The following is a 13,341-nucleotide window of genomic DNA, read 5'->3' on the forward strand; positions in this document are numbered from 1 at the left end:
TGATTTTTTGAGACAGGGTCTCTATGTACCAGGCTGTCCTTGAACTAGTGATCCTCCTGCCTCAGCCTCCTGAGGGTTCAGATTACAGGCAGTTACCACTATTATATTCAGGCCTCATTATACTTTCAGGCTCATCTATACTGAAATGTACAGCTATATTTCATTTACTTTTACCACTGTATTGTGGGTGCTGTTTTATGCATATGCTAAGTATATTTTACCTACTCTACTAAAGCTGAGCCACTTTAGTTATTTCCTAAGAGCTCACTGAAACTGGGTTTTTTTTTCCCTCATAATAATTGACATTAAATGATTTTATCTTTCAGCTCATGTAGGGTTTTGCCTCCAGGTGTGAGTGATCTCCTTTCTTTTGCTGGATTAATAAACACTGGAGTCCTATCACATTCCCCACACACTCTCTTCAGGCACTGCCTCTCTACCCAGCAGCCATGTTCCAGTGGTATTTCATTTCAGTTCATGATCCCACCTTCACATCAGCTCACTCTCGTCAGACAGACACTTGAACCAATCTGAGTCAATGACATGCTCTCTCCTGAGAATTTATTTATTTCTTGAGACAAGGTCTCACTATGTTGCCCAGGCTGGCCTCAAACTTGAGGCAATCCTCCTGCCTCAGCTCTTGAGTGCTGGGATTATAGGTGTGTGCTCTTATAAACTCTACTGAAAGAGCGTTGTCTCTGTTTCTAAGTAGTTGACCCAGGAGAAGTGGGAACTCAGAACCCTTGGTCAGCTAGTTCCCTTACCCCTTATCTGAAGGGAGAAAGGAAGGCCAGGCAAGAGGGCTAGTGTATAAAGAGAGGACTAAAGAGGATGGATAGATTAAAAAGCCAAAAGACATCGGAGGGCAAGAGTCCTGAAAGTCTTCCAGGTCTCTGCCACATTCTTGAGTCACAAGAGACCCACCTGCTGGATCCCTGATAACTTATGGGATGGGAGCTGAGTTAGTTTCAGTGACTTGCAAGCAAAAAACCATAACTTGCCCATTTTATGTGCATCTTTTCACCAACATAGAAGAATTGCTGAGATTAAGCTGAAAATTAGCTAAATTATTTCCCTGACTAACTAAAGATAGGAAGTTTCCATTTCCAGAGACAGCTGGCTTCAGAGCTGAACACTGGAATGCATACTTAGCTGTTCTGAGCTGCTACAGTAGCTTTATGTCACTGAGGTGTGAAAACACTATACTAGTTGTATCTCATCAAGTTATTTTGACCAGCTCTTAGAAATGACTGAAAAATTTTACTCTTAACTTTTTGAAAAACATTCATGATAAAGATATTTCCCCCCCCATTACCCTTAAGTGATTGGGATGACAACTACAAGTAAATGAGTTTTATTGATAATCCCCAAATCTTATCTAAACTTTTATTTTGGGCAAGAACTTCCTCTTCTGCCTTTTACCAGAGCTGCTGACAATAAGCAAATTGACTGTGACAAGTAGGGCTTTATCTCCCGTACACACCTTCCGTAGAGATACTGACGGGGCCATGACTAGCAGGGAGAAAGCAGGTGGAAGGCAGGGAGGAGGGAAGGCAGGTGGAAGGAGGGCAAAGAGAAGAAGCAGAAGTCTGGATGGTTTAAGGATCAGCTAAATAGCTCTAGGGACTGACTTACAGAAGCTGAGGGGCTTCAGGGACATGCATTACTGAGAGATGGGGAAGAGAACCTGGGAGGCCGGAGCATACCCATGGCCTGCTCTCTATCCACACTCACAACACACTTCCCCAAGTTTGGGTCACTGCATCTGTAAAACAACACATTCCTTTTAGGTCCTTGAGATTCTGTAGCTAGGGCCCTCACTAAGTGGAAGCAAAATATGCTTTCTTTTTAAATTTGGTTTTGTTTAACATCTTTTATCAGTATGAGCAGCCCCTGGACTGGACTTTTTATTCCAGCCCCTGCCAGGTGGTAAAGCCAGCACCACACACCCCACCTCACTTTTGAGCCTGGCCATTCTGCTTTGAAGTATAGTTTGAGGCAAGCTGTCTTCTGCCTCCTCTTTCTCTTTGCACCAAAACCACTGGATGACCACAAAGACAAAGTACAGAAGTGAGGATGGCAGCCCGGCAGTACCATCTCAGAAAGGAGGGAAAACCTCAGCGCACTACATCAGACAATCTTTCGTTGTGATCTTTCCAGTGTAACACTGCAAACTTGTTCTCAGAAACTCTGAAGTACGCGTTGCTGAGGCCTTCCATTTGGAGGGTAAGACCAGAACATAAGATTGCAGGCGGAGTGAGACAATGGTGTTTCATTATTCATGGAAACATACTGCTGGTGTATGTGCTTCGGTTGGAGCTTTTGATGAGCAGAAAATGTGCTCTGAACTTATTTTTCTTTTTGTGAAGTCCTGACACAGCACTTCTGGTTTCAAAGGCAGCTGTATAAAAGGACCAACAGAAACCCCACAAAATGAGACCACCTTAAAATCAAGTTTACTGGCTAAATGGGATTAAGCTAGACTTGTGTTTTAAGAAGAATAAACCAGAAGAAAAAAAAAAAAACAAGTCCTGCTGCCTGGTGCCCACTTCTATCTGAGCAGCTCTGAAGTCCAGATGCGAGCTGTCACTGCAGCATCTCTGGAGAGAGCGTGGGAAGTTAAAAGTCAGTGTTTCTGATTAATTAATAATCATCCTCAGCTGTGTTGGCAAATGATAAAAACAAATTGTCTGCCTTTAAAGTAAGGGTGGAAGATGTGTACTTACCCAGAACAGAACGGGAAGGAGGAACAGCCCCGCTGGCCTAGTGTGCCCTTGACTGGTCTGGTGGTAGCTGAACAAAGACAATGCTGTGTGCCTCGTACCCTATAAAGTCATGGTTAGGAAGCAGCAATCAGAGCAGGGGAAGTCAGTTGGGGAGGGAGGCAAAGGAAGCCAGTGTCTAAGACATAGCCCAAAGGACTATTTTATGGCTACCAAGTTGTCTTCAAAAACAACCCAACTAAGCATTGGCAGGAGTAACTGCTTCTCCATGCTTGTCAGTGGAAAAAGTTTGAGATGGGGCCAGCGAAGCTCCGAATGAGCGTATGTTCAGGCACACACATGGAGGTGTGATGAGATAAAGTTTTATTGAGAGTCAGAGCAGAAATGCATTGACTCTTTTTACTTTTAAAATTTTATTTATTTACCACAGTATTGGAGATTGAACCCAGGGCCTTGCACATGCTAGGCAAGTGCTCTACCCCTGGACTACCTCCCCAGCCTTTTTTATTTTGAGACAGGGTCTTGCTAAATTGCCAAGTTGGCCTTGGCCTTGTAATCCTTCTGCCTCAGCCTCCCAAGTAGCTGGGTTTACAGGTGTGTGCCCCCACACCCAGCCATTTTTAGATTTGCTGCCGATCAGTAAACCAATGACCCAGTGTCACCCTTTCTTGAGACCCTGCATGTTATTTTCCTACCCCGAGCCTGTAGTCCTTTAGCCATGCATCCTCCTAGGCTCTACCATGTATCACCTAGTCTCCCAGCCGTTCTTAGCTCCTCCAGTGTACAGACCTTGCCTTTGTGGCACTGCCAGAGACTGATTACTGGGTAGAGCAGACATGCAACACGTCTTAACTACACTGGGTGGAATGGAAGAAGGCCGGTCTGAGGCATGGAGCTGTGCTGGATGCTATATTCATTCTGCTGCTCCACGTGTTTCAATCCCCAGTGACCAAGACATTTGTTTCCTTTTTTAGTCCCTGCTGCTAGAGCTACCATGTAGGCTCTAATTAATTTTTACCTATCCTACCCTCATGGTCTGCAACTAATCCACCCTTCCTACTTGCTTTCAATTTAGTCTATCATATACACTTGATTCTCCCTGATTCTATCTTGTCCACCCTCTCAAAATCATACCAACTTAATACTTCCTACAACTCAAAAGCCTCCACACTGTGGATCCAGAATATATTTCCATCTGAACCCATAACTACCCCTGATGTTATCAAGTGCCCTACATCCTGTGCAAGTGAACAATGCATGTTTCTCTAATCCACTCTTACTTTCCTACCTTTGTCCCTGAAAGTAAAACTTTCTCAACCTTTAAGGCTCATATCAAATGCCACCTCTTCCACAAGGGATGTGATTTCACCTTTGGGTGAGATTGCCCTTCTCTTGATTTTACCCCACATTCTGTTCTATGTCTTCTCTCCCTTTCTCTGTCTATGTGCCAGTCTAATTACCCAATTAGAAGCCTAGGAGGGCAGAAAGGCCAAGCTCCTGGCTGCTGAGTTACATTCAGAGTGAACCAGATGGCTCGCTCTCCTCCTGTCTTCATCAGAACTGTTCATACCACGTAGCTGCAGACCTCCTCTAAGACTCTGGCATCATGACAAAAAAAATCCAAAACTCCAACATGATTATTTACCTACTTTCCTGGGGTGTCCAGGGTGAAGTAGTTTCCATAACACATTAAATCACCACTTTCAGACCATGTCATTCTTTTCATCAGGTGAAGCTGAGATGTCATTGTGAAAACGCCACTAAACTGTGAGGTCAGTATCAAGTCTGAAACCACAGCCAAGTATTAGCTTCCCTTCCATAGGTCCTGCAGACCTACCTGGGGTGGTAGTCAAAGGAATCTGGCAAGTATAAGTCTGTCCCTACAGCGGGCCTGGTTCAAGTCTTAAAACTCAAGGCAACATTAGACCACCATTGGCATATCCTAGAATTTTCTAACCCCCAACAAAGTGCCTAGAAAGTACTGGGCTGGTTTCTCAAGGACTAAAAGAGCAGGTAATGATTCAAACTGAGGAGAAATACCCAGGAAAGGGATTTGATGAAAACTTCCACTTTCCAGGAGAAGCCAGAATAACTTCTGGCAGAGAAGTCATACTCAGGACAGACTTACATACACCAAACTTCAGAGAGCAGTCAAACACACGGGAATTTGTTTCAGCCTCACAGAGCTCCTTCAACCTTAGCAAGAAGGTCTTTCCATGCCAGGACACGTCTGGTGGCCTGAAAGTGCTGCACAGACTGACAAGCATCTCGAGGCACTGGGTCCTCTCTATGTGAGCTTCTACAGCACACAGGCCATGGGGTTGGCAGAGGGAGAGTGTTGCCATATGAACTGCTCTTGGTGGCTCCACCCTACCCCAGCTCCTGGGACAGACACAAGGCCTGCAGGGTATCCTGGCCCAGGAGCCTGTGATCACTCAATAGGTACCTGGGAGGTAACTGTTGGCCCAAGAGCCTGTGACCACTCTCTGGTGGCCTCGGTCTTGTGGAGTTTCCAGGTACACAGGCTCGCTCTCATCTAGATCCCAAGTTCTGCAGGGTCTCGAGGAGTCTCTGGGACAGGCAGGGCAGTCAGTACAAGTGATTCTCCTTTGGCCTCTCTGCTCAGCCTAAAAGTTTTTCTCTTTTGCATCTTTCTTTTTTTTCCTCTGGTACTGGGAATTGAACTCAGGACCTCACACTTGCCAGGCAGGTGCTGTGCCACTGAGCTACCTGCCTGGCCCTTTTGCATCTTTCTAGAACTGAGCAGTGTCCGGCTTTACCTTCAACCCTGGATGGCTATGGTAGTCAGTATTCCATTACTGTAATAAATACCTGAGGTAAGTGTACTTATAAAGACAAAAGGGTTGTTTTGGTCCACATTTTGAAGCTTTTAGTCTGTGACTGACTGGCCCAGTTGCTCATGGACCTGTGCTGAGGCAGCACAACATGGCAGAGAACAGAAGAAAAGCTGTCCCCTTAGGGCTAAGAAACAAGATGGAAAGTGGAAGAGGCCGGGGCCCTGCACTTCCCTTCAGAGATGCCCTGTGATGACCGACAGTCCTCCCCTCACAGGGCCCCGCCTCCTAAGGGCTCTGTGACCTCCCCAAAGTGCCATCCCACATCCAAACTATGGCAGTGGTTTTGTCCACAGTAATTCTTGGCATCTGTTTCTGTTCCTGAGCTCCCTAACTTTAACCTCTAGAGCGTCACCCTGCCCCTGATCTGCAGCAATTAAGTCTTTTTAGGACAGACACTTGTACAGGCTGAGTCTGGTATGCTGACTTTTTAACCCAAGTACTGGTCTATAGCAAGAGTATTGACACTAACTTTACCACTAAGGGGCTACGTGATTTGGGACAAATGACTGCGCTACTGTGGACCTAAATTTTTTCATCTATACAGTGAGGAAATGGATGAGATAATCTCTAAGATGCACCTGGCTCCAACATCCCATCCTCTCTGATCTTACTATTCTGGGGTTTCCCTGGGCAGCCTCCATTCATTCATTCAACAAATGTTTATTTAGCAACTACCATGTGATGACTTTAGGGCTCGATTCTGAGAATATACTGTGAATGAGACATGGCCACGGTCTGCAAGGTCTTTGCAGTCTAGTAAAAACGTCACCTCAATCTCTAGCACCAACACCACACACACAAAAGACAACTGCTTATTCAATGGTTTGACCTCTGTGGAGTAAGATGCGAACTCAGCGAGGTAAGTGCGGGGCCACCTCTTAGTTTCCTGGCTCTCAGGGATCACTTCACCTGACTGCCTGATGTACAGTGCTATGAAAACTGCTGTTCTGTACACTGCGTCTGGTTTTTTCTTTTGGAAGTTGTTTCAGGCGGGAAAGTAAATTTGGTCTCTATTCCCACATATTGGCCAGAAGCAAAAGTCCCACCAAACATGCTTGGTTATACGGTCTAACCCAAAAACAAAAGAAAAGAAAAAATAAAGACTGTATTTCTGTTATATTTGTATTTATTTGTAAATTATATACATATATACTTGTCACTATGTATAGTAAACATTAGGCATATTATTTAATACTAGTAGTAGTAAAGCTTCATTTTCCCTTTTTTAAAGATTAAAGCATACATAAATGAAAGTTAATTTTTTTTTCTTTCCTGCATTTCAATAGAACATCTGTGTGTCCACAAATCCAGGACCAAAGGACTCAGGAAGTCCAGCTCTGTGAACTTTCAAAACTGGCTGACAAAGTATCCAAGATACATGGTACAGGTAACATTATACATTGAGTTCTAAGACAAGATAGTAGTATGAGATTGGCATGCTTTGGCTGATACCAATTAAAGCTAAGCTTTTATAAAAACAGTACTTTGAAAATAGTTTTTAAAAATTGTATTCCTTGCTGGGCATGGTGGTACTTGCTTATAATCTCAGCACTTTGGGAGGCTGAGGCAGGAGGATGGCAAGTTCCACCCAATCTGAGAAACTTAGAAATTTAGCAAAATCTTATTTCAAAAAGAAAAATAAATTAAAAAGGGTTGAAGATGTAGCTCAGTGAGAAGGCGCTGGAATTAATCCCCAGGACCTGGGGAGAAAATGCATTCCTTGATCTCATTCAGCAAAATTTCCATTATCTTTTCCTGTACTTTGACCAGACCTTATTTACATGTCAAAATGGTCAGTAAATATTAAACACATTCTCAGAACTGTACACCAGGCATGTGGGAAAATGCAATACATTTGAATATGAATGCCCATCTTGAATTTAAGTGCATTTGCTTTCCTACCTGCACCATGGGTGGGATGCTCGTATGGGTAATGTCTTAGTTTGTTCTGTGCTACTATACAGAATACCAGAGGCTGGGTATCTAATAATGAACCAAAAAGTGTTTGTTCCTGGGTCTGAAGACTGGGAAGTCCAAGACTGAGGGGCCATATTGGGGTTGTAGCTGCATCGTTCTCTGACAGAAGAGCAGAGAGGGCGAGGGCAGGGGGCTGAACTCCCCCTTTTATAAGAACCCACTCCCCTGCTAACTGCATTACTTCCTTCATCTGCCCTCAGCATAATGGCCTCTCCCACGGGGGATGAAGTTTCCAATACCTGCCCTTTGCGGGTATATTCAAACCATGACAGCTGGGCTCTAACCACTAGTTCTGGGGAGAGGCCTCTGGGATTAGGTACATTTGCTTTGCTTCCTGGGGCCCCAGAAGATGCTCAGAGACCAGGCTCGGGCCTTTTCTCAGCAGCCTTTCCCTCTGGCTCTTGAGCCTGGCTCATGTGCAGCCCCAGAAAGCAGTCAAGGGCAGGCAAGGCCCACAGAGCCCAAGGTGGCTTTCACCGTCACGGCTGCTCACTGGCAGAGCAGGCGCCGCCAAGGCTGCTGCCAAAGGGCCACTGCAGCAAACCAGCAGGAACCGGAATGGCTGGCAGAAAACTACCCCTTCTCAGACGGGAGCTTGATTTCCACCCGGACCCACAGCTTCAAAGGACAGCTGCCTCTGAGGGAGGGTTTGACCAAATCCAGTTTGCATGTCTGAAATAACGTTTCTCGCTCTGAACCTGAGTCCCAGAAGCCTCTCTTGCTAATAGCCTGACGTTCCCTCCGTTCTCGGAGGTCTGGGTTGTTCCAGCTGTCCTGGATGATAGCTGAGCCTCAGGAAGGGAGTCCTGTCCAAGAAACCCCAGCCCTGGCTCCCATTTCAGCCACTTTATAGACCTTCACATAAGAACAGATTGAACAGACCTGTGTGTGTGAGGCTGAGGGAGAAAGGGAAGAGTGTTTTCTGTTTATGACTGGGACACTTATTCTCCGGGCTCGGGTGTTTCAGCTGAGTTCTGTGGCCCAGGCACGTTAGCACCAGAAACCTCCTCGGCCTCAGTCATACGTGCTACCCCACCTCTTCCTCGCAGCCCAGGCCTTTCCTCTCAGGGGACCCTCCCCATTTCGCGCTTTCACAGAGTGAGGCTGCTCCAGGGCTGCCTCGGGTCACACCCTGCTCACACTGCCCAACAGCAGCTGCCGAGAGATCCGGGTGACTCTGTGGTCTCCATCTTCTGCTTCTTGTGGCGGACAGGAAGCAGCACTGAGTGAGAGCTGGGCTCTGGCACTGGACAGGGGTGGCGCAGGGAAGGAATGCTGATTACATGAAATCCAGGGCGGCTGTGTAATGTGGAGCCGGCAAGCACCATGTTCCCACACTGTAAGACATGATGACACTGTTAAAACTGACTGGTGGGCGGGGGAAAGTGAAAGAAAAAGAAGAAGGGGGAACAGAAACCAGAGTGAGACACACAGAAGGGTCAGGCAAGAGTAAGAGCCAAAGCATGAGGAGAGGCCAGGAAGACGGGCGGCCTGGAAGGGAACCATGGCGAAGCAGGCGAGTGAGACTACAGGTAGGAGGAAGGAAGCAGACCAAGGAAAATGCAACGAGGTGTGAAAAGAAGACATAGCTATTTGTTTGAGGAAATGGGAGGTAATTTGCCAACTCATGAACAAGCCAGGGTGCTGGGCGCCACTCCAGCAGCAACCCTTCCGAGCACATCACCTTCAGAGCCCCCAGCACCGGCCGGTGCAGCCCCTGACCTTGCATCTACCTCTGCTTACTCGAGGCCTCATTGAATTTAGGTAGAAAGGGCTTGTGAGACTCTGGGGGAAAGCAGGGGATGTGAGCTGAAGAAACAGACCAGCGAGGCTCATACATCCAGCGGGAGCTCTCCTGAGTGGATCTCCTAAAAGGCTTTGTCCGTGGTCCTGTGAGTGACACAAAGAAATAGAAACCACAGCTTTTGGCCTGAAGAAATTCACTTCCTAGAGAGGGGGCAAGAGGTACATACACAAAGCACTATACAGAGCAACAGTATTAAAGGTACTGCTTGAATGAACATAATAAGAGAATACTGGGTGAAAGAAGGAATAAGATAATTTTTAAAATGCAATGCAGAAAGGCTTTTTTGACAATGCCACTTATGAAAACCTTTAAAATGCAGGAATTAAATCAAAGTTTGGTCAACTAGGTTGAAAAATTTAAAACTGTACCAAGAAGGTCCAGTACCTGGGCTTGCCAATAGTATAGCAAAGTTTCCAAATTGAAGCAAAGAACAGGAAGCACTGTTAAATCCAGTCTTCCAGGTGAGTTGGATCTACCTAGACACTTTAAAAATATTTTTTAAAATTAGTACAAGGGGCCGGGGACATAGCTCAGTGGTGTAAGTGCCTGCCTGGCAAGCACAAGGTGCTGAGTTCACTTCCCAGTAGCATTAAATAAATAAATAAATAAATAAAATTAGTACAGTACACCTAGAAGCCATATTTAACACTAAGAGGCAACAAGGAAAGCCTAAGTTGATGGCTATGGAGGAGGCCAGCTGGCCCACCAAGGCTGGCCTTCGTCTGTGGGTTTGGACAGATACAGATATAAGACAATTGGAGATCAAAGGTCAGATAAAATAACTAAGGTGGGAGGTGGGGAGAAGGATATTGGCTGTATATGTGTGTGTCACAGAGGTGAGGGCCTTTAATTTGTAATTGAGAAAAAAGGTGAAGGTGATGATAATGACAACTAACACTTATGGAGCACAAACTGTGTGCCACAGAATTCTAAAAAGACATTTTACACACATGTATTAGTTTACATAACCCTCACTACCACCCCATGAGGTGTTTATAATTATTATTTGCATTTTATACCTAAGAAACCCATTTTAGCAGCTGGAAGACAGTTTAGGATTGTACCAATATGTATCAACCTCACTGCTGTTGGAAAAGTCAGTTATTGGAATTTCCATTTAAACGGCCATAAAACACAATAAGTAGTAGTTTTACAGTAGAAATAAGAGTGTGTTCTGTTGCACAGAGCTAAATGCAATAAAGTTTCTTACGGTTGTTTGATTATATCAAAAAAAAGGAAAAAAGAAAGAAACCCAGACATAGAAAGATCAAACAATTACCACAGAAGCCTAAGACTCTAAATTCCACAACATTCTCTCTGAAGCCAGGCAAGAGTCAATGTTTCAGTTTATTTATTGTAAACATTCATTTATATAAATATTTGTGTCTAACCTGCTTATAGAAAGAGTGTGGATGATAAAGCTTTTGTGGAGAGACTGTTTTATCATCAGGAAGAGTATTAGCATTATTATTAAGACAATGCTTTTTCCAGAAATACCAAATATATGCTCACATCATCAGGCATTCCTGCAAAGCCCTTAAGTTTTCAGGAGCTCATGAAACACATCACCCTCCTGTGTGTTCATAATAGACAACAGTGTACAGGAACGTTCTATCCAGAGAAGAAAGGTCCTTTCTGACACAGTTCTCCCAAGCTTTGGGAGGTGGTAGTCCTCTTCTGAAAAGCTTGCCCACTGGGACAGAGAGGCAGTTTTTTGTCCTCAAGGGAGCCTCCCCCACAAGGAACAAACCAGAGGACCACACCATGTCAGAAACAGAGTTCTGAGTCTGAGAGGCAGCAGATAGAGAAATAGATAGCAAGTACATCTGTTTTCACAAGGGCCTGTTGTTCTCTGTACTAACTGCTATAAAAACAACATGAAACTAGCCACACATTAGTTTTGGTTCTCGTGACTAAATCAAGGAATGGCAAGATGGTGCTGCGTCATTAGAAATGAAACCAGTTCTTCAATGCAAGAGCAGGGCCGACATTTTAGTAACCTGAACAATTTCATAGAAAAATCAAAGCTGACACTTAACACCTGCTGCCTAAGGTTGGTTCTGAACCAGTGAAACGTCTTTTCTCGCAGTGAAGACATGGAAGGGGCCCTGACTTGCCCAGACTTGGGTGGTCAGGGGAAGTCTTGCTCCAGATGTCCTGCCAGGTGGAACTGTGGGCTCAGTTTTGCCTTCAACAGGACAGACTGTATTTGGCACTTTGAAAAAAATACAACAAAGAAGCCTCGTATTTAGCTTTTACTTTTTCAGATACACAACCTTGTGTACTTTGACACCTATACTTCTGTTTTGCTCTAAGAATTGGACTTTCCCTGGGGCATTATCAGGGCACTTGCAGAGGTGACTTAGCTAGAAGCAGGCAGATCAGGGCTTCTGAACAGCTTTTTATCCGTATGTTCACTGCCTCTAATTTGGCCTTTATCACGAAGATGCTGATGTTGATGCAAATACTCATACGTTGCCTCTTTGGTACCCACTTCCCGCTGCTCCTGCTAGAGCACTCAAGTTTTTTCTTCAGTCCCTCCCTCCTCCCACTACTCCTTGCTCCAGCAGATGGCTACATACAGGCCCCTAATGTGCTTAAGCCAGGGTCCCCAGCATCAGGCCACGTGGTTGGTTTGGGCAGGGTGGGCAGTTCAGACAGTGCAGTTTAAGGAAACATGTGCCAGAGCATCTGGTAAAAAGTTTCCTCAGTCCTGAACTGTAATACTACAAGGGACGATCCCTCTTTTCCTAGGGGGTGCACTGGAGAATACCAAGTCCAATATTTCCTCAGCAATTTTTGCACCAAAAGTGGCAGCCTGACGATCAAGCCAGCATACAGAACAGGCGATACTTACGATCAGAGCACATGAAGTGCTGGTATTATGAGGAGGGTGTAAATTCGAGATCAACCTCTGGAGTTTTCAGGAAATGAGTCAAAGCAATCTCTTGGTTTGCTTAAGCCAGTTTGCATTTGATTTTCTGCCACACAGAAAATTTTAACCAATGAAAACATTGCTGGTGCCACTTCGAGTAACATCTGATTATTGCTCTGGGTTCTCAATCAATAGCCTGAAGTCCTTTTGACCAAAATTACCAGTCCTCCAAAATTCACCAGCATTCCGAAGCACACCTATCCCGGTGCCTGTCTGACTCCGTACCAAGGACTCACATTTTTCTATTCCTGAGGTCTGGCTCTTCAGTTTTCTGTCCCATCTTGCTTCACCTTAGCTGGTTCTCTTCTGAGTCCCACTGCAGTGATAAGAGCTAGCACTCTGCCAAAGAAACAAGCAGGAGAGCAGGCAGCCAGCTGCAGAAGCCCGACATCAGCAGGGACAAAATATGCAGTGTTACGAAAGGATTTTGTCATAATATACATTTGAGTACAACATAAAACCAGGCCGAAGCAGAATCTTTGGAGCACAGCCACAGGCACTATTACCTCCCCAGCTCCCTGCCCAAAGGCTGGATCCCACGGATTTTGTGATTACTCTAAGGATCTTTATTTGCCAGTGGTTAACTCACAGAGGTTAACAGAGTTAGCATTAAAGTGTATAAAGTCATGTAGGTTTGAAAATCTGTGAAGAGAAGTGATTTTTGTGACTCTACTCAATCTCAGTTTCTCTTGAAAATTTCTGTTATTTCCACTTCTCGCCAAAATGACTAAGCACAAAGGTAGAAATACAATATACAGTAAACAGCTGTAGTTACCCTCTGCAGTCCAACAGTGAGAATGGCAGCATAGACGAGTACGACAGGGTTAGATGTGTGCAGGGGGCTCCCTCTTTCCTACACTAATTCTTCCACACCCAATCTATCAGGAAGATTGATATTTTCCAAATATTACTTAATTCCCTTCTCTCCGTCTTTATTACAGTCTTAAGCTCTGCTGTGTTCCAGACACGGTTCCAGTGCCTCGGAGAACAAGAAGGACAATGAAATGTAAGCTGTACACTCCAGTGGTTCCTCTTGCTTGG

At 45.0% G+C, this 13,341-nt stretch overlaps 1 protein-coding gene across 3 annotated transcripts in view; it reads right to left on the reverse strand.

The window, feature by feature from the left end:
* Positions 1-6,839: 6,839 nt before the first annotated feature.
* Positions 6,840-13,341, reverse strand: part of Atg5 (autophagy related 5) — a 145,217-nt gene continuing 138,715 nt past the window's right edge. For all 3 annotated transcript variants that reach the window (XM_013510873.1, XM_013510876.1, XM_013510874.1), the window contains one exon: positions 6,840-8,895. In XM_013510873.1, the coding sequence (XP_013366327.1) occupies positions 8,684-8,895 (212 nt within the window). In that variant the 3' untranslated portion in view covers positions 6,840-8,683. The remainder of the gene's footprint in view (positions 8,896-13,341) is intronic.

This window comes from Chinchilla lanigera, unplaced genomic scaffold (genome assembly GCF_000276665.1).
Source record: "Chinchilla lanigera isolate Chin_1 unplaced genomic scaffold, ChiLan1.0 scaffold00010, whole genome shotgun sequence".
Lineage (NCBI taxonomy): Eukaryota > Metazoa > Chordata > Mammalia > Rodentia > Chinchillidae > Chinchilla > Chinchilla lanigera.